Below are 22,179 nucleotides of genomic sequence, written 5' to 3'. Positions count from 1 at the left end.
ATCGAAAAATCAATAGATTTGTTACCATGATTATAGCTGCAGAACAAATACCCCGTATAATATCCATTATTTTGTTTAATCATCGCGGTGGCGTAGTCCGTAAGGCGGCTGACTGCCACTCTGGAGACCCGGGTTCGATTCCTGGGGCCGGCCCCCTTGGCGGAGAGGTTAGCACATCGCGCTACGATGCCAGGGGTCCCGGATTCGAATCCTGGCCTGGGCATGAATGTTTGCGAGTGTCCATTCATCATATCACCACTCATCCCAATTTTCGTAAATTAGCCAAAAGTTGCACATAAGACGAAGTAAAATAAAGCAAATCAATCAATTTATTCCTGGAGTGGCTGGAATTTTCATGGCCTTGTCCTCGCATAAAGCGGCACTAGGGCTCAACCAGCCTCAAATCAATGGGTACCGGGGGGGGGGGGGCAAACCCTGGGTGGTAAAGCCGGCCGGAGCGTGGTGCTGATCACATCACCTCCAAAATTTCCTAGATCGAGAATGTGTGTGGCCCTATCCCCACATCCCCTAAATGTGCATTCATGGCGCGGTGCTATATGCAGGGGGAACTTTACCTTTCCCTGATATCCACACTCTGAGAACTAAATGCATCATATCGATTGATGCAGTAAAGTGTGTTTTATGGCTTCTTCAAAGAATCAGATTCACATTTGATTCACTTGGGTGCATTTTAGTATCTCGTGAAAGAAACGCCAAAGTGTATATTTTGATTCAAGTGAGGACTTATTACAGTCGAGATGCACTTAAATGCATCAGTTGATGCGTTTTGATATACCTTGATGCACCAGAATGCTTCTATTTTGATGATGCACTTAAACGTATCGTCTGAGCTACATAAACTCTGTAACTCAGACCAAACGTTTAAGTGCATCATTCAAAAAGATGCAGGAAGGTGCATCAAGGAACGTCAACTCATGCATTGAAGTGCATCTCGACTGAAATAAATTCCCACTTGAATGAAATGATGCACTTTGGTGTTTCTTTCACGACATACAAAAATGAACCCAAATGCATCAAATGTGAATCTAATTCTTTGAAGAAGCCATAAAACACACTTTAGTGCATTAATCGATGCATTCTGGTGCATCAATCGATATGATGCATTTAGTTTTCTGTGTGCATATGCATAGCTTGGGGATATGCGAGCAGCGCAGATGCATCATAAATATCCCAGTGTGCCAGATAGCTTCGTCTAGTTGGATGCATTTTTTGATTGTCTTTAGTTGGTCACGTGGTGCAACACCGACTAAGTAGACAATACTTAGTTGGTTTGGTGTCAAGTAGTGTATTTTGTTTGTACACCGTTTGCACTACGTATGGTCACGTGGTGCGTGCTAACTAATCAAATTAACGTTTAAAGCAGCATGCAGGCATTTGTTGAATCTTCTGAACTTAAACACCGCTATTCGTCTACACGTCATTTCCTTGCACCAGCCTGACACCGGGATACACCTGCACGACACCTAGTGTCGTAAAGTGCTGCGAAGTAGACGGGGCTAAGACTAATATATCCAAAACTCATGTACTAGTGAAAACGAAGAACCTCATCAGACTCATTTCTTATTTTCCTTACAGGAGGTTGAGCCATTTGTGGCGACCTGCCACGCCGTCGGTCGACGCTTGGTCGACGCCATGTCAGAAATGAGGTCAGCGGACGCCGTACAAGGTCAAGGTCACCATAGCTCAGCTCGACGCCAGTTGCACCAGCAACAGCGTATCGTAACGCGCGCCCTTGATGACGTAGATCTTCAGCGCCTGCAGAGAGAGGGACAGGCAACACTGCAGAGGCTGCAGGAAAAAGCAGAGACTCTACCGGCGAGCGAGGAAGTCAGGTATTCTCTATTTATGTTTGTACGTATATACAGGGTGATCACAACTTACTGGAACACATTTCAGTGATTAATATTAAAATACTCTTAGAATTTATCACATCATATAACAACTTTTTATTATTATTCAGAAATACCAAATATTTAATGAAAATTCTAGGCTACGCAGGAAAAATGTATTTTATTAAAGAATGCAATTTTACAGCAGACAGTTTATTAATGTTTATTCTTATAATAGCAAACATTACAGACATGTTGGTTCATCACTCTTTGGAATCTTCACACATACCCAATATAAAATTATACGACTCCTAATATTTTCTTTAATTGATTCAGTGACAACAACAGAAAACGAGACTCTTTTACAAACACCTTAGAATTCAGAATGTGATTCGTTTGTAGCTGAGCACGAACTGTAATATCCAGTTCGTGCTCAGTTTCTGACAAGGTAATCCTCAACCTGGTTTTCTTTCCTCGACACTTTGGACTGTGTTAGCAGAACAGTGATACTATCAGAGCAAACAAAAGAAAAAAATATTTACAAAGAATAAAATCAATTATTTTCTGAAATGAATTGCACTAAGGGAAAGTTTTAAAACGATAGTTTGATAGGAAAATAACTTTTCAACGCTTGCACAATTTTTTTTAAAAAAAGAAAAAGTGCTTGGAATTTTACCCAAAAATTATATCTCTCGAAAGGTATGAGATTTGTAGAAGTGTAAAGTTGCATCCTCACTATGCCGATCTGCTTTGACGAAATCCGTGCACGTTCCCACAGCACTGTGCTGTTGAACGTGCATCGTTCGAGTACCATGCCTAGTTAGGCCCTCCCCGATGGCGTAGTGGTAACGTCGTCGTCCTGTAATCAAGAGATCCCGGGCTCGATACCCGACGGAGGCACATAGTGGTTCGGGTCCCCCTTCAAAATTGTAGGTCCAGTCGTCCCAACTAGCCTATCTGTGCATAAAGTGGATTTAGAAACTCAAAACTCTTTTAAAATACCCCCCTCCCCCAATTGCCATCACGATGCTGCGCCAGCAGAGTCTATTTTGAGCTCCCATTGAAAAGCGAACCTGGGACCACCCATACCAAAAGCTGTGGGAATTCCAACGTTGTGCTACGTTCAGCCAATTCTATGCGTACATGGTAATATGGCAAGATTTTGTTTTGAAAATTTCGCTTTAGAAGATGTTAAATGTTCTGCAGTTTTTTCAACTTCTCTAGCACTCACATTCTCTTACAGGAATGACGTTGAGCGCGCCAGGTTGCTGTTTTCTGAAGTTGACAGGGCTGCAAAGCGGCTGGATCAACTCGCCGAGCACCGAAGAGTTCGCTTGCTCGATATAGCTAGACTCCGAGCTTTGGAGGAAGAAGTCACGCAGGTAAGTGTCATCTTTCTTGTACTCTCAAATTTTTCTGTCTGATCCGAAAGATCAACATATGACCATAGGCGTAGCTAGAACATTATATTTGGGTGTGTACAAGGGGAAAAAAATGAGGTCTTGTACCTTTTTAATAGCATATTTTTCAACACAATCACTTGGCTCTTTAACTGCACTGATGTTTGTAAAGGAATATAAATTCACTAAATGACAGTTTTGAAAATTTCTGAATATATGTAGTAGAAACTACACACACACAAAATGTTCATAAATGTTACAAACAAATACATCAAAATACACGTCATCTATAACAAGAGACGTGTGTCAAAAGGTACAATGTTCTTAAACTCATCGATAACTTCATTTACATCAATAGACTAAGCTTTTTTCTGTTCTACAAATAGCAAGAGCAGGGCTTCCAATCTATCCTGCTTCTGAGTTGCTCTTAATTTAGTTTTAACTTGGGTAATCTTGGAGAAAGCTCTCTCACACGTGCAGCTTGTGACAGGTATAGAAGAAAGGCGCTGCAGTACACAGTAGAATGCAGTAAATAGTGTTGCCCACGAGACGAGACTTTGGCCTGTCTCGTCTCGTGGAGTCTCGTGGAAATGCTGTCTCGTCTCGAAAATATTCGTTTGTCTTATGACACATGGTCAATCTCGTCTCGTCTCGAATTTTTAAAACCCTGTCCCGTCTCCTCCCGTGGGCAACACTAGCAGTAAATATCTTCTTTCTCCAATTACATCAAAAAATCGAAAATCTATAGACATCAGCGATAATGCACACGTTTGTACGTTCCAAGTAATGACATTTTCAACTTCTTACAAACTGCCGCTTATTTTCTCTCTTATTGAAATATTTGTCTTTAATTCTCTTTGATAAAGCAGCCCATTAGGGTGTGCCTAGGCACATCCGGCACACCCCGTAGCTACGCCTATGCATATGACCCGTTCTTGTTTCTAGCATTCCTGCAGCTGACAACCGAGCACATGGGGGCAAATTTGCACCGTATCCAATCTACGGTCTATGGGAGGAGCCTACACGCAACGTCTGGTTAAAGTTGGGTATGACTCATCGCACGTAAGTCAAACACCTTCTTGGCCAAGCTACAGCGCCTTGAATAACGTAGTGTGGAAAACGGCACGGTTCTGCGCTCTCTGGCTGGTTCCACTCGAAAATGATACCGCTAGAGGCGCTGGTGTTGGACCCGGTGCTTGGTATTTGTCTGCTTATAATGGAAGTAAATGGAGTTTTCGCTGCAACGTCTGATTCTTTTACATGAAGCATTTCTGTGAATGTGATAATTGCTATGATATTTGGTACAGTTGTCGCGAAGATATTAACGAACATTGTAGACAGTCGACCACGTCCGGTTATCGTCATACTTTCGTTAATAATACGGTAGAAAAAATACGCGTGGAATGCTCTTGGCAACTAAATTTTTGTTTATGAATTAGGTTCATTATTATTATCATCATCATCATTTCTCTTAAAGATATACACACTGAAGCATTTGTATTTTTTATTTACTGTCTCTTTTCTTCCGCTTTAAACTAATCGCGGCGATGATGATTGCATGAAACGACAAGGGAAACCCCACAAAACATTCTTAGTGCCATCGACATGAGTGTAAGTCAACTTTCAAACCAATGGGACAAGCGACACGGGATGTTCACACTGTCACACTAGTGACACACACTTCCACACTGTAAAATAGCATTCATTGCACATGAGGGTCCAAACAGCAAACGACACGTTCATATGGCGTATTCGCGTGCTACTTGTTACTTCGTTAAATAAAGGGTGCTGAGACCGAAGCGACGCGCTACAGGGGGAGTTCCCAACTAAGTGACAAGCGACATGGTGCCTTCAGTCTATTAGCAAGCGTTGCTTGCGAACAACAGATAGGCGACACTATAAACCGCACATTAAAACAACATATCTAGGCGACACGATAAGCCACACGTGTCGCTTCTGCGTCGCTCAAACTGGACCATTTCCTCAATTGCTTGCAACATGTTGCCGTGGTTTGTTGTTCGCGCATACGCGATGCAATGAGTGTCTTGCTTTAGTGAGATTGCGCACCAAAGCGACCAGCGGCACGCGACACTTATCGCTTAAGGATTTCACCATCCGAACGCTGGCCTGTGCTTCCCGTCATGCCGCTACGATGTGAAATGTTGCTCTTGATTGGCTCCTTTCCAAGCAACATGTGTCGCTTCGGTATGAAATTTGCCTTGGACCAAAGACCCGTGTCGCTTTGGTGTGAAATCCTCGTATCGTTTGTCGCGTGTCGCTTTGGTCTAAAATCTCCTTGAGGAAACGGTGCAGTCAGAGCTTGTGTCCCTACGGTTCGAAAGGCTGCATTGATTACGGATCGCTCGCTTTCAAGCGACACTTGTGGTTTGTCGCCTCTGTATGAAATATCTCTCAGGATAATATTTATATTCTAATAACATAGAAAAATAAACTCTAATACACAGTCCAAGACCTGACGTCCGGAATCACATTGCGATGTTTCTTCTTTTGTTACGCACGTATGCTATTTATTTATTTATTCATTGTTCCAAATTAATGCCATTTTGTGACTGTAAATCACTCCATAAATATAACTGTTTCCATCAATTCACGTACCTCCTTTCAAGACAAACAAATCTACATAATATATTCCAAACACTAACAAAGCCGCATTACTTTCATAAGAAAATTAGCACCGATTCTGACCGCACTGCCATTTATGTTCCCAAGCCGGTCGGGCTTGGTTGTTTGTGAATGTCCATTCATCAATTTCATCATTTCATCACTCATCCCCATCTTCGCAAATTAGCCAAGAGGCACAAAACGCGAAGTAAAATAAACTAAATCAATCAATCAATCAATCATCAGTCGCGGGAACCAGTTTCTTGGGTCGTTTTCCACACTACGTTATTCAAGGCGCTGTAGCCAAGCGCCGTATTTCATCTCAGACGCGAAGGGAAAATGCTTTCTTGGTTAGGTTAGGTTTGTTAGTTTTAAATCCCTAAGAATAAATACTCTACATTTAGCCTAACTAGGAAAGTGTGATAATCACTCTGGCAAGGAGGTCGGCGGCAGGAAAGCGAAGTGAAATCAATAAACAATAAATCACTGGTTTCCTCTTGTTTACGGTTCGATACTGCTGACTAGAAACTACTTACATATAGTATAGCAACAGATAAATTAAGAAATGTACAGGGAGCCGCACATAAGTTAGAACGTTGTATAAATAGAAATAATCAACTCAATCTCTTTTTCGACTGGCATCTACTGCAATATTGACAACGTAAGAGATGAAGAGGCAAAGAAATCCACAGGGAACCTGCGTAATTTAAGACGCTGTATAAATAGAAACTCATCAGCGTTCCTTCAATGACCTACGCGGAAGTAAAATAAATTAAGACTAAAAACGATGTAAGTGCCAAAAAAAAAAAAATATTCAAACACCGTTTTCCACGTTAAACTGTCAAATGTGCCATGCTATATAATGTGGTAAACGTGAAAAGTGGCTGGTAGCCCTCTAAGTAGTTCAAAGGGGCGTATAAAGAGGTCGCTACTGTGTACGTCCCTGCGGGCTGATTCGGTGAACGATGGAAGTTCCAAGCGAGGTTACTGAAATTCTCTTAACAATAAATTGAAAAAATTGTTATTAATTCAGGTTATACATCCCCTCTTGTCGGTCAAGAGTTAGCGGGAAGTTGGCAAAGTAAGAGTTGAACAGGTAGAGAAAGATTTCCACAGGGAACCATACGCTTTTTAAGATGTGTAAAAACTTCCAAGAGATTGTGTCGCGATTCAATTTCATTTAACGTCTTATATTGTAGCGCATGAGACTAGATATACAGGGTCAGGCGTTTTCGTGATGTTATCCAGCCACTTTAAGTACCATTTCTTGTGCACTTTCTTACGGTGTGTGTGTGTGTGTGTGGATTTAATTTAACCAGACTCTCAGGAGACGATACGTGCAAAACGTGGTTACATCAACATAGCAGTAATGACGGCCATTGGCAGGTAGGCGTTAATATATGAGGGGAGTAAGTAGCTATTATCGCCCACTTTTTAAAGCACATTATCATTCTGTTAGCGGTCGGCGAAAGTTCCATTAACACACGGCAGGAAAATAACTGCTACACGGTGTTGCCAAATTTCCGCAACTGTTTGATTACTTCGAACGGTTCAGTGGACCTTTCTGGTTTATCACTTTATAATGTTTACATTCAGCCTTGATTACTTTGTTGAAATTCATTTTGGGGATTCACTTGAGCTAGAGTTTTCATTAGAATCAGATATGCCCTCACGCGGAATCGAACTCGCGACTCGTTGATTACAAATGGCTTCGTCAATGGCGTAGTGTCAACGTCGTTGCCTTGTAATAAAGGGGTCCCGGTTCGATTCCCTAGTGGAGGAACATTGCACAGTGATTCAGATCCCACTTTAAACTGTACGTCCAGTTCCGATTATCCTTTCTGTGCACAAAGTGGACTCAGAAACCAAACTCAAAGTCTTTGATTACAAAGCGACAGCGTCATTAGCCTTGAATATACAAATATATATCCAGCTACGAGATTTAACTTCGTAATGGACAGTTTGCTTTGTATGAAAATAATTTAGCTTGTTTTTTTTATCATTCTTGGCTCGCGGAACAGTGAGCATTCCGTAAATATTTGACATGCCGATCGTGAAGTGGAATGCACGTATGAAGCAAATTGTCCATCACGTGTTCATTCACTTTGTTTAACACAATTAGAAATTCAGTAATTGGAACAAACTGCTGACGATTACTTCACCAGCATAAGTGAAAAATCCATTTTAAAAAAGTATGATATGAGGCAAAAAAAATCATGGACAATTTGCCTAGCAAAATTTGTGCATCGCACTGTACAACTGTCGCTTTGTTTCGTTATATTTGGGTCCTAAAACTATAAAATGAAGGGTTCGGGAATAAAACAGATGACATTTTGGTCATTATTGAATTACAAAACAAAAGAAGCCATCCTTCAATTTTCGGGTGTAATTGCCATGCCATGCAACTTGCATTGAACCATTTTGAAATTGATAAACACAACACAAAAACAATATACGTATCTACAGTATAGCTTCTAATAACATTTCTGCGTAATAAACTCAATAATAAGCAAAATGTCATTATTGACATTAATAATAATAATAACCATGACTGATTTCGACGAATGCAAATCTGAGGAAGGAACACTGCTGCTCTATTCGACAGTCTTCCGTCGTCAAGGTGTCCCGGTGGAGGAACATATGGGTTCGGATCCGACTTTAAACTGTATGCCCAGTCCTGGTTAGCTTTTCTGTGCATAAAGTGGACGTAAAGCACAAACTCGGACATTCTGCGTTAATGCGATGTGAGCATTTATGTTATATGTAAGATATATTCCGCACACCGTTCTAGCATTTTAGCCCAGGGGCGTTCGTGACGCATGTGGTGATTCTTGGGTTGCAAATCAGGATCACCATCAGCGACACCACGTTCCGCTTTGGGAACCAGAGACTCGGGGAAACGCTTTGCGACTTCTGCTCTCGACGCCTGGAGCGTCGCAACCCGGAGTTTGAGGAACCAGCGATCGCGGCCCGTGATTAGGGAAGAGGGGGAGGGGAGTCTGCTTTTCATTTCAAGAGCAGATGTAATGAAGTGGGTGGTTTTGGGAGCGAGCGATGCGTGAAAGTTCTGAACTCAATCTCACAACAAGCGGCGTGACACTTAGCCGTCCCTTTGCAATAGGCTATCAAGGGAATGGGCGAGATATAAAACGGCCGCTCTACAATGGCGGATGGAGGGACGTCACTCAAACTTGCGAGCTGATGTGTTTTTTTTTCTTCTTTCTTAGCTGGAAGGGCATTTTTGGGAGCATGTGAAAATGGCTTGTTATGCAATTGATACTTCGTGCACCTTCCGGATCTGGGTAAAGCCAAATTAACTGGCTTCGTTCGCATAAAGAGGAGAAAAAAGTGGAGAGCCTCATTTGAAGTGTGATGGTCTCCATGCCTAGCCCGGTTCCAACAAACGTACCATTCACTTCGGAGAAAAATGACGAACGACAAGAGAACTGCAAGGTTGCGGTCTCGATGACGAAAAAGTTCAGGAGTCACAAAAGCCCGGAATCACAGCGAAAAGGGCCGCCAGGGGTCCCGAGTTATAACGAATCCCAGAATGGGTGTTCTTTGTGACTGTCCTTTCATCAATTTCATCATATATCATTCATCCTCATCACGGGTGGCAGAAAGGCGAACTAAACTAAACCAAATCAATCATTCAAAGCTAAAGAATGGAAGTGGAGCAGGGATATTTAGCGAAACTTAACGTAGTTCTTGTTAGTGACAGTCTGCTATACAACAGAAGCATTACAATGTATGCAAGGTAGCTGCATTCTGGCAATAGTGCTTACAAGGTTCATGGGAGAGGTGATTAATTTGAACGGTTGTCGCCGAAATTCTATCCCTTATTGACGGGAAGTGCGTTTACATTAAAATAAATACATTCTATTTATGTTGCATTTCGGTTAATTTTCAAGTATAGGAGTTGAAGTGGTATCTATTAAACCAGCTTGAAATAGGAAAACACGACTATTGGCAAAAATGGCCATATACTTCATTATCCTGGGACTGTAATAAAAGTTATTGAATACGAGTCAACAGCCTTCTGTAAAAAGTGACAGCCAGTCTCCGAAATCGATTAGTGAATAATGTAATTTTTGCCCAAAGGTCACACGCAATATTTGTGTAGGAAGATAATTCAATCGTATTTGTGCTATGTACAGGAATTTACTTTCTTGCGTCTACATGCTTGTATTTCAGAATCGAGATTAATTATAATGATTACAAATGATTACTTTACAATGATTCACGTGTTGAAGAAAACCAATACTCAAGAAATGCTTTCATCACTGGTAGGAAATATGTCTTGCCTTTAGTTGAATTGAAAGAAACAAAGGAATCATATCAGTGGGAAGTGAGGTGTGAAGTAATTGAGTAACAAAATCATAAAAGTAACAAATTGCAGTCATGCAAACACAAAAATACTCACTTTACTGACCATCTTTTAAAAAAATACTGGCAAATTACAGATTAAGATGAAAAAACTTACTTTTACTGATTTTACTGACCATTTTCCACCCCTGCATACATCGACAATGGAAGTTAAAAATAGCTTACATTCGTGTGGAAAACAAAGGCACATATTTTTATATGAACTAACTCGCTCAAGAACACTAGTACTACAATATTTCCATACTTCTTCCTCTATTCTTGCACATAATATACCATGCGTTTTCCGTAATTCACTGTATATTTGGAAAAAGAAATACTGAAATAGGGTAAACGCACAGCCACTCTAAACTATAGACGATCAACTGCATGATCACATTGTTGGTGTGCCCATTTCCGAGCAGAATCTCGCGTAATTTCGCACCTATTGTATGGAAAGTCCCTGCATGCAAAACCTTTGACCTTTAATAAAATAAATAATTCAAACTAGAAATGGAGTAAATAAGGACCTAAATGTTCTCACAGAGAGTCTTCAAATAATTTATGAAATTTCCATTACACAAATGATATTTTGTTACAACATAAAATCTTGTTGAAAGTTATACATTGGACCCGTTTCGGCGGCCCTGTCCAGGAGGGCCAGAGCACCCCTCCCTCCCCGAAAGACTAACAAAGTTCAAAGTTAACAAAGCAAAATACTTGTTGCTGTTGTATGATACAAAGTTGATTTATTTTAGAAGAACTTACATAAAGATAAGGAATAGATTGTGGATATACAGTTTGCGTTAACAGAGAAAAATTATGCATACCACTACGAATAACAACACACATAAATATATTGAGCAGGAACTTGATTTTTCACCAGCTGTACCTAACAAACTTTTTGGTATGCAATGAGTAATCCATTAAAACCTTTGATATGAATTTCTTTGGTAGGACAACTTTATTTATACAAATATTCGTGATCTAAACTAGACATAATGAATACATTCTTCTTTTTAACCTGTTCAAGCAGTGATAATAATTACTATTATCAATTTAGCTGTTTTAATAATAATATTCCTTTAATCTTATTAACTTATTGATTATAAAGGTTATTATTATTACATGTGAGTCACTTGGTTCGGATCCGCTCCCACCCTCAAAATGTAGTTCTGGATACGTTCTTGGAATAAGAGTAACTAACTAACTTGCTTACTTTGAGGCGAAATAACTATAACTGTCTAAATTCTCCATAGAGATTGTAAATAAGCTGTGTGGCTGCCTGACCAGTTAACACCATCCATCCCTTCGGGGCAACGTAATTATAACTCTCTCCGCACTTAACCTGTGGTCGGCACCGCCCTCCAACTACAATGCTCGAACTGGAAACTGCTCGTTACCGGCTCGGTTCCTTAACATCTTCGCTCTCATTAGACCTGTAATGAAGCCGCCTTTTTCAGTGTCCACTGGTTTTTTCTTCGACTTCCAGGAATGGTCTAGAAAATTCCGTGCGAACCGTTCTCATTAGAACCAAACCTGATGATTGCTGTGACGTCATCTTCTGCGACAATTGTGTGGGACGTTACGGGTTACATCCAATAATTATAAGATTCCAGCTTGAACTTTTGGACAAAAAAGTTCTTGTACATTTCTCCTCAGTTTTTTGTTGTCATTTATGTCATAGAGAACCCTCTTGAAACATTCATTAACATATCTTTGTGAAAATACATTATTTTAAGGGATAATGCACACCGTCTGAACGTGTTCCTCAACAGTTAACATATTATATGTAAGGGGTGTGTTAAAAGATCCGAAAAGCAGAAAAATATCTGTTGCTTGTATTAGAATTTCATATTAGAATTCGAAAAAAACTATTTTATCCAGATCTTAGTAATTCATCTGAATACATTCAGGTCCCTCACTCATAATAGTTAATAATTATAAACAATGTGTAAGTTATTATAGAGATTACAAATTGAATAATAGAGTTCATCTAGCTGTGCGTGTCAAATCATTGTTCTTTTAAATAGTTACAAGCAAAGCGAAATGTGAGGCGTGTTCGAGAAGTAAGTACTGTTTGCGAACATCTTCACTTCAGTTTTACGGTTGATTTCGCGCATGCGCGCAGGTTTTCCTCATAGCTTTGCTGTGTCCGAATCGGTAACTCCTGCCACCAAGAGCACCTTATAATGTTGACCTTGTTCCCTTCCTAGTAACTTCAGCTTTTAACAAACGTTTCAACTTGCCAAGTTAGTTAAAAAAAACATTGAAATAATTAATGGTATATAAAAACTTAAGCATAGCGTAAAAAGAGAGCTCCAAATTCGTAATAGTTTTTTTCACTAATTCTAGGCTATTCATTTTTGCATCTTTCGAATAAACTGTTTAAAAGATGGAGAGTACCAGATATGAACGGTGTCGTGTCGTTTGCGCCGAGGGTTCTTATCGGTTCATTTCCGCCGCGAAATATGTCAAGACCTTCCTTGGCTGGTCTTCCCATAATCCAGAGTGTCATCACCGCCGCGCACGTGTGTTTATAGGCATATGTGTTTTAGTGCATAAAGTGGACTTAAAACATAAAATCAAACGTGTGTTTATGAGGATGCACAGGATGTGTTTTTACACTGAAATGTTAAACCTATCGAGAGAGTCAAGTATGACTTTTCTTTACTTATTTCAAAAGACATTACACATGATTACTTGTATCAATTTTATTCCACAACACAAAATACATCAATCAGTATCAGCCTATTAACTATTAATCATTTATCGTTAATCGTCAAAAAAACATTGTAAATACAGTATTGTTAAAATATTGAAAGCATTCTACAAGTAAATGTACACTTTGGAAGCAACATAAATGTGCCAGTCTATTACACTTAATTATTATACACTACATAAAATCGTCAAAAACATTATAAATACAGTGTATTTTTTTGAAAACATTACATACGTAATAGCTACGTATATATAAACACAATATTTCGATTCACTTGCACAACAACAATACAAACGTTATTTGAATTCTTGTAGGTATGCAAATGCTCGAAGGCATTGCACGCGTTGTTTCTATCATTTCCATATTCTCAGCCATCTTGTCGTCTCTCTCAAGTTTCAGTTTTACATAAATACTGAATATATACTTTCATCTTACATTCATTTACCAATCACCTTCCTTTTCAATCGAAAATAAACACAGCTGGAGCTGGCAACGTCATAAACACACCTGCGCGCGGCGGTAATGACACTCCGGATTGTGGGAAAACCCACCAAGGAAGGTCTTGACATATGTCGCGGCGGAAATGAACCGATAAGAACCCTCGGCGCAAACGACACGGACTCGATATGAACAAGAGACATTATTTTCACATGATCCAATTGGCACCCTGAACTGTAGCATTTTGGCGCCATCTTTCAGACAGGGAAAAGTGAACTTATTTTTAAAGAAATAAACATTCGTCGATAAAGTGGTCACTAGCAATTCTGTAGCGACAACTTATAGATTTAGCGTTACATATTCCAGTGCAATATAAAATTGGTAATTTGATTGTGAATGTAACTTTAGAAAGAATGTGGAAAGATGTATCTAGTGACTTGGTGAGATACACAACAATCTTACGCCACACAACAATGTTACGCCAACACTGCAGCGAGGCGACTGTGATGTGATGTTCTGAGAAGTAGACAGAAGGAAGATAAATGGTTCAAGGAGGGGGGGGGATAAGTACTTTTCTACTCATGTAACCCTATAGCCAGGGAGGGGGTTTATAAAATTTGGCCCCTAGGTCATCCTTTTGGCCCTGCCAACATTATTATTGTTAGTAACAATTTACTTATCATGGTACTTTACTTCCACTAATTGCATGCTCTGTATTAACAACACTTGTAAACTTTATTACATAGACACGTCTGATTAAAAATTATTCATTAAATTTCGTTTTTGGTTTATAAATGCCACTCAACTATCAGTTGTTGACATTTTAAGTACATTGTTTTCTTCGAGCAACAATAGTTTATATTCAAGCAAGCATTGTTATGCGATCTGTGAAAATAGGGTTATGATATAAGACGCTACCTTCTGTCATGACATATGCAGGGCAGGGTTTTTTGGTGTTAATTTTTTAAAAAAAATCGTGGAAAATATATAAAATGTTGTGTTTATAGTTAGAAATATGGCAGTAATTTCGTGAAAATTTCGTGGTAATTTATAATGATTATACTGGGTGATTTTTTTAACCTGAATCATTTGAATATCTTGAAAAAAAATCATCCTACAAAAAAATGTTCCAAATAAAAAGTTGATAGTTTGGAGGGGGAAGTTTAGTGGTGCAACAAAAGAACACCCCCTCCCCCTCTTGTAGGTGGGGCGGGGGGCCAACTTTGAAATTTCAAATAGAAACCCCTATTTTTTATTACAGATTCGGATTTTACGGAAAAAAATACATAAAATTTGTCTGAAACATTTTTTTCGATTCGTGATAGATGGCGCTATAATCGACAAATTTTCATTTCTTGAATGTTTACACTTTAAAACCAATGTATTTAATTTCGCAATTAATTTAAATTAAAAAAATAAAACATTCTCGTGCATGAACTTTGTACTAATTCTTGACAAATCTTTTGAGATTTCATTAAGCTGGTAATTCGCCTATTTACAACATTTAAAAGTTAGATTCGATATTTGTTTAATTTTTTTTATCGTTGTGTCAAAGATGCTTAACAAAGCTACAACAGAAAAATAAAATAAAAAATAAATAAAACAATGTCAAGAAACAGTTCCTTTTTAGACTTTTCCTGTTAAATCATTGTTTGTTTTTCATTGTTTTTTAGATCACAAAAATGCTCCGAGCGATTAATTTGACTAAGCAATTGATACTTTTTAATATCAATGGATGTATTAACTGTAGAAGAGAAAATTGAAATGGTTCTCGTGTATGGAGAATCTGGCAGGAATCTCCGTCAAGCTGTCGTTGTTTATGCTCAGCGTTTTCAAGACAGGGTGCGTTCTTTCGCTTCGATTCAATGTACAGTCAATCAATTTACTACTGAAGGAAGTGTTAAACCTAAACAAAGGACCCGTCGAAGAACAGTTACTGGAGAAGAAAATGAAATAAATGTGTTAGCTGCTGTGGCCCATGATGCTCATGTCAGCTCGCGAGAAGTAGCTTGAAATTCCGGATTGTCCCAGAGCAGTGTTTTGAAGATTTTACAGCGTCATAAATATCATCCATATCATGGCGATGATTTTCAAAATCGAATGACGTTTTGTCAGTGGGCACGTGAACAAATACAAATAAACCCAAATTTCTTTCGTTTGGTATTGTTCTCTGATGAGTCATCTTTTACAAACCACGGAATGGTGAATCGGCATAATATGCATTACTGGAGTGTCGAAAATCCGCACTGGCTGCGCCAAGTTGAGCATCAGCGTCCATGGACTGTAAACGTGTGGTGTGGAATTATTGATGACAAACTCATCGGTCCCTACTTCATTGATGGAAATTTGAATGGTCAACAGTACCGCAACTTTCTTCAAAATGAACTGCCAATATTACTTGAAGAGCTTAACCTGGAACTGAGACAGAACATGTGGTTTCAGCAGGATGGATGTCCAGCGCACTATTCGAGAGCAGCACGTGAAGTACTCGACCGTGACTTCAATGGCCAATGGATCGGCAGAGCTGGTCCTGTAAATTGGCCTGTCAGATCACCAGGTCTTACTTCACCAGATTTCTTTTTGTGGGGCTACGTAAAAGAGAAAGTGTATCGAGAATTGCCAACTACTCGTGAAAATATGATAGAGCGAATCCAAAATGCTTGTGCCATAATTGAACCAGAGGTACTTTTGAGTTGTGTACATTCATTCGAAGCGTGGATCAATAAATGTATTGAAGTCGAAGGTCACCATTTTGAGCACTTAATGTAATTGAGAAGTGAATGTAGTTTACTAGCCATCGAGATATCTAGAGCTAAGAATTGTCGAGTAATTTTGTATTTTCAAAATAAATTTATTTGTTTTACAACAATTTCAAGTCCTGGAACAAAAATGTTTTATTTTTTGAATTTAAATGAATTGCGAAATGAAATACATTGGTTTTAAAGTGTAAACATTCAAGAAATGAAAATTTGTCGATTATAGCGCCATCTATCACGAATCGAAAAAAATGTTTCAGACAAAACTTATGTATTTTTTCCCGTAAAATCCGAATCTGTAATAAAAAATAGGGGTTTCTATTTGAAATTTCAAAGTTGCCCCCCGCCCCACCTACAAGGGGGGGGGGGAAGGGGCGTTCTTTTGTTGCAATACTAAACTTCCCCCTCCAAACTATCAACTTTTTATTTGGAACATTTTTTTGTAGGATGATTTTTTTCCAAGATATTCAAATGATTCAGGTTAAAAAATCACCCAGTATACATAATGTTACTAAATCAAAAAATGATTTATAGAAGGCATAATATTTGCAACATTTATGGGAAAATAAGCTCAAAAATAGTAAATAATAAATTTAACCTTCTGAAAATCAGCTTTACTCAGTTATATTTATATTTTAGGGAAAGTGGAATGTAACTTTCGGGTTACTGTGCCTTTCCTTTGCAACCAACATCTTCAAATCGAATATACTTCTTAAAATGAAATTTGTAAAAGGTGCAATTTTTTCGATTTTATCGTAAAAATGAAAATGTTCGCAGAAACTGTCAATTTTCGCGAAAATTCGCGATTAAATTACAGCCGTAAATCAGTCACATTTGTGATAAAACTTGCATATACTACTTGCTGCATCTCTCCGTTACATTTCGCGTTTATCGCTAATACCAAGAAAACCCGGCCATGGACATATGCAAGTAAAAGGACTTCACATGTTGTTTTATTTTGCTATTATCATAATATTAAGGAATTTTAATAGTCGATGGTTATTGTCAGTTCTGCTCCTTCGTCGTCTCATTTTTGTGCGCCCCCTGGACTTGTGGCCCCTAGGCGATAGCTTAGTGGCAAATCGCACCCTGGGTAAGCTTTCCGATTACACCTTAATATCCTTTTTTATGTGACGGATAGAAATATACTTAAAGAAGTAACAATGTAAATGCAGCTGGCAACACTGCCAATCTTGCGGGATATGTTATATTTTTTGCTTCTGACGTTGAATTCCCTCTCCGAAAGAACCGGAACGAAAGGTGTTGATTTGACGTTTGCCCCCAAAGGTTCGTAATGGATTTGAATGACGCTGGTTGTCAGGCTTTTAATAAAACACCATCGCCGCCCCGTTCAGCGTTTCCCTCCGCATAAACTCTGGAAGTTGTTGGGCCGCGGTGAAAGGTAGAGACGTCCTCGTGAGGCACCAGGGTCAGAAGGTGACGCGGAGGTCAACTCGGACACTGTTCTTGGCACGCTTTGGTCTGCGGTGATTCCCACGAGTCGTCCTCCTGGCATTCAAACACGGTTTACGAATGCTAAGGAGCGTTTTGAATGTTTAGTTTCGAATTGTTGCCGTTGTGGCAAGTACGGTCTTCTTTTCACAACCAACTTTGTCATTCTCTCAGGTGTGACGTCTCACTCCGCATCCGGACCAATCAAAACTCCCAGAATAAACTCTTCCTTTAAGGATGGCATCTAGACGAGACTACTAGCTTGGTACTCTATCGTACTATATTAGTGTGACGTCATGCTGCAAGATTGAATCCAAACAAAGTAGTCACGTGGTTTTAGAGTAGCTTTAGGAATTGTGACAGCAGTTATGAAACAAAATTGTGATGCGTATCGTACATCAATGTAAAGATGAGATTTCAGAGAATACGTCGATTACACGTACCTTACAGAGGAGAATGAAAATAATAAATGAATTAAGAAATCGAGTAAAGCTAATGCTCCTACCGGCTTCCGAAACCGAAACCGCAGCCAATAGGCAGCAGCACTGCAGTCACGTGAGCGTGCTGAACGCCCAGAATTCATACCGGCAGCATCCCTGAAGGTGAGCTCGGTCTGGCTCGGTTGAACTTCGGCTGTGTTCGGAAAGGGAATAGCTCGATTTTCTTTTAAGGTGAGGTGCACCAGGCATTTATTCAAATATCATCGGAATAGGCACTCTACTAAAGAAAATCCACGCATAATTTGAGAGTATGAATTTCTCCCCATGTTGCAAGTGGAAGTGGTTTTTACATTTGGGTATCTCGATCGAGACGCTTGGGATCCTAATTAAAGTCTATTATTAAGCTAGATACCGTGTTTGAAAAATATGATGAATAACTATTTATAGAATCCCATGTATTCCTTATGGAGAGAGAACTTCAAATTCAAGTTACGGCTAAACAAATGGCAGTTTCAACTTTTTCTAGCGCAAATATCATCTTCAATGGATCCTCTACCCGATAATATGTTTTTCCCGCCACGGAAGTTTGATATCCCAAAGAAAACGATAAAGTGCCTCCTAGGTTAATTTTAGTTGTCAAGGAAGTGGGGGCGCTGCTAATACCGCTAACTTTAAAGTGATAACAATCTATTCTTAGTTTTGACCATATAGATCTGACGGCATCACCCATCTCAATAATCCACCAATGGTTGTATTAATCGAAAATAAGGTATTACCGGATAACGATTTTTTCATCTTCACCTCAGTCAAGGCGCTAGTTGGGGAGGTAAGAGGGGATGGGATGACTCAGCCAACATAATAATATCACGTCACGTGCAAAATGTATACGCATGGCAAAAGTTGGTCTGTGTGGGCCGGGGCTAGTGATGGCATCATAGTAGGGCAGGTGGCGGGTGCCACAGTTCACAGCCAAACGATTGCACGAAAGAGCCAGATCTGGCCCCAAAAGAGCTAAGTTGACAACAGTGCTCCCAGCTGCCTCGGAGAGAAGGACCTGGGGGAAATTGCCTCCCTTCCCCTTAAGATGCTTGATTTCCTTACTCGAGTTATTATTTACCTTATGCTCCAGAAGGTATGTATAATAAATATATCAACGTTGTTCTGTATATGGCCCTTATGTACCGAAATGTGGATACGGCACTGTGGACTAAATGTGTATGTCTGTTGGACTGAGCTGAGTCTGTAATTTTGCACGATGCACGCGAAGGAAAATCAGCTTACTTACTGCGCGTCACGTTTAATACAAACCCTTGCCTCTGGAGTGGAGGACCATAGGTTGTGTTCCATTGGGTTGATTCAACTCTGATGTTTGCGGAATAACACTCGCTGATAAGAAACGGTGATATATTGATTAAAAACAAATGATTACATGTTTATATAAACTTGCTGTAATGCCTCTGCGCACTGACAGAGCGTCACTCTCTCCTGGGTTCGAGAGTATGCATAGGAATGCAAAACTGAATTCCCCTGATATCTATTGATAAAAATGACACACGTCTATCAATTGTGATCTGAGACATACCTATTGTCCGAAATCTCATCTTAACATCATAACTGCTGTCACAATACTTAAAGCTATCCCTTCCGATGGAAAATTGGATGGATTGAATAATTGAATAAAGATTACATCCAAAGGATTCGAACCCGAGACGCTTAGGATTTGAACCATGTAAAGAAAAGAAACATGCCAGACGAATCTCACCAAAAACAAGACAGAATCACGCACACATATAGAACTCTTAACTTACCCACTTCTATTAATACTATTATTCTATCACCTTCTTGTTTCATAACCTTGCTATCCTGATGAATCCCAGGATTAACCTCTCCAGGAGTTCCCAGAATAGTCAATATTGACGCTCTCTCAATATACCATTCCCCGTACCTAAAGACACTCACACAACATAATCCCCCTTATATATAACGCTACTACCACACTTCATAATTTAGCCAAAATCCAAACTGTTAACCCTCTCACTTCTTCTCACTGCCTTATTATTTCCTTTAATAAAATAATCTTCACCCTCCCTTCACACACTTACACATAAACTCACCAAACAACAATACAACATGAGAACACGTCCACACAACGTCACATCTACCCACTGAATCCCTAACACTATCTCAGTGAAATAGACGTACTGAAACACACACTGCATAGGCTACCTAAGAAAACGACCACAAAACAAGTATCATATCGTAACGAACTGTGAGGTTCGTGGGATCAAACCAAGAATCTTCCATTATGCTTGGGTGATGTAGTTTTGTCATTCATTCATCCTCACTGGTGAGCACTCGCCCTTGGCAGATAACTTGATGGTAATGGGCGAGAGGTTACTTTTCATACATGGAAATGGCACAACACTAAGAATTTGGGTTTATATCTTCTAGTTTAGATCAACATGGTTAGAGAAGGATGTTACCTGTCTATTCGATGATGAATAGTTCCTCGGAGAAGACTCTTAGAATCGCGCTATGCAGGCTCGCTCAAGCTCTCCGATGTTTCTCGTTCCTCGATCCAAAGCAAAAGCCCCCACGTCGCCCGGTACACTCTAACTTATCCTTTCTTCCACCACCTGGTTATTGCTCCCAAATACCAGTTAATCAGCAACTTAATTCCAATGAACCAGGAGGATTGATTTAATACTGACCTAGCATTCTTTGAATGCTTGAGAGAGTAACGGCCGACGAAGGAGGTTATTGCTTCTGGCTTGCTACTTTTCTCTAATCAGGGGAACCTGTTAGGATATTAACAAAGTTTGTAAACCGTGTTTGTTCTTGACTGCCGAACAACCCCAGTACCAGATCCTGCGATTTACATTGTAACTCGTAATGGAAACTGGGGAACCGATATTCCGTGGAAAAGACGTTCTGGTGTTTTTAGGTACCAACATTTAAGCGCATACCCTCTTAATATATGCGGGTGGAGGCGGGCACCTTCCGGGGGTTCCCCCCGTTTCAATATTTGGGGGCTTTGGCCCTTATCGGCACGCCCTTGTTAACCCTCATTTGACTGCGTAAGCTTTTCACAAAACCGATCCGAACTGTACTTCCTGTGTATCCATTGTACAAAGCCTTCCAGAGGTAGGTTTACATCCACGACAGAAGATATATGGGACGCGCTTGGCGAACCATATGACAGGAGGAACAAGCATGGAGTGCGGTGAAAGCCCTTAACAAGAGAGAGGAATTTTATCTCCCAGCCGTAAATAATCTCGGGGTAGACATAAATGTCCATGTACAGTCTCAGTAAACAAACATCTTTACAGGTGCGCCGCTCCTCAAGGCGAACAATTGAATATCGCGCGAGAAAATGAAGACTATCTTAAGGATGCGAGGCTATACGTTGTGTAATGGTGACGGGTGAACATCTGTTCTATGTGAATTAGTCCATGTGCTGCTTTTTTGCGCTTTGTATGGATCGTTTGTTAAATTGCGTTACTGCCACATCATGAGTCTCTGTCTTGTTAGCGGTGGCGCGCGTCTTTAAAAGACGAAGAGAACAATCTGTACTGAAGTAAAGATCACCAACAAGATCTCTGCCACTCTATTATTTTTTTTTCGGTTTCGCTTTCTGGTCTGTTGTCAAATGTCTTTTCTCTTTCGTTTGGTTTGGTTTAAGTCTACTTTGTACACTGGTAGGCTAATCGTGACTGGACCTACAGTTTGAAGTTGGATCCGAACCACTATGTGCATCTACTTGGTATCAAAGCCAAGACCTTGTCTCTAAATATTTGATGCTATTATCTGTTGTTGATTTGGTTTATTTTACTTCCCTTTTCTGCCACTTTAGGCTAATCGCGAAGGTGAGCATGAGTGATGATATGATGGAATTGATGAAGGGCCACTCACAAAGAACACCCATCGTAGCGCGATGTGTTAACCACTCCGCCACATAGGTCGACGTATTGTTCTGTTCTAACTCTCTGTTTTATATTTGTTCGTCTCTTTGCACATTGTTCCGTTTTCAAGGAGTGGTAACGTCGTCACCTTATAATCAAGAGATTGCGGCTTCTTTAAACTGTAGGCTAGTTCCGATTAGCCTATCTGTGCATAAAGTTGACAAAATAAGCATTC

General features: G+C 39.8%; 2 protein-coding genes across 3 annotated transcripts in view; both read left to right on the top strand.

The window, feature by feature from the left end:
- LOC145987711 (puratrophin-1-like) overlaps positions 1-22,179 on the top strand; it is a 984,553-nt gene that overhangs the window by 671,083 nt on the left and 291,291 nt on the right. For both annotated transcript variants that reach the window (XM_083122282.1, XM_083122283.1), the window contains exons 10-11: positions 1,597-1,853; positions 3,094-3,232. In XM_083122282.1, coding sequence (XP_082978408.1) covers positions 1,597-1,853; positions 3,094-3,232 — 396 coding nt within the window. The remainder of the gene's footprint in view (positions 1-1,596; positions 1,854-3,093; positions 3,233-22,179) is intronic.
- LOC145987555 (uncharacterized) overlaps positions 15,495-22,179 on the top strand; it is a 36,053-nt gene continuing 29,368 nt past the window's right edge. Inside the window, exon 1 of the mRNA XM_083121907.1 lies at positions 15,495-16,076. Coding sequence (XP_082978033.1) covers positions 15,495-16,076 — 582 coding nt within the window. The remainder of the gene's footprint in view (positions 16,077-22,179) is intronic.

The sequence above is a fragment of the Lepisma saccharinum genome, chromosome 5 (assembly GCF_977018435.1).
Source record: "Lepisma saccharinum chromosome 5, izLepSacc3.1, whole genome shotgun sequence".
Lineage (NCBI taxonomy): Eukaryota > Metazoa > Arthropoda > Insecta > Zygentoma > Lepismatidae > Lepisma > Lepisma saccharinum.
Note: the sequence above shows the minus strand (reverse complement) of the source record. Positions and strands in the feature narration are given on the sequence as shown.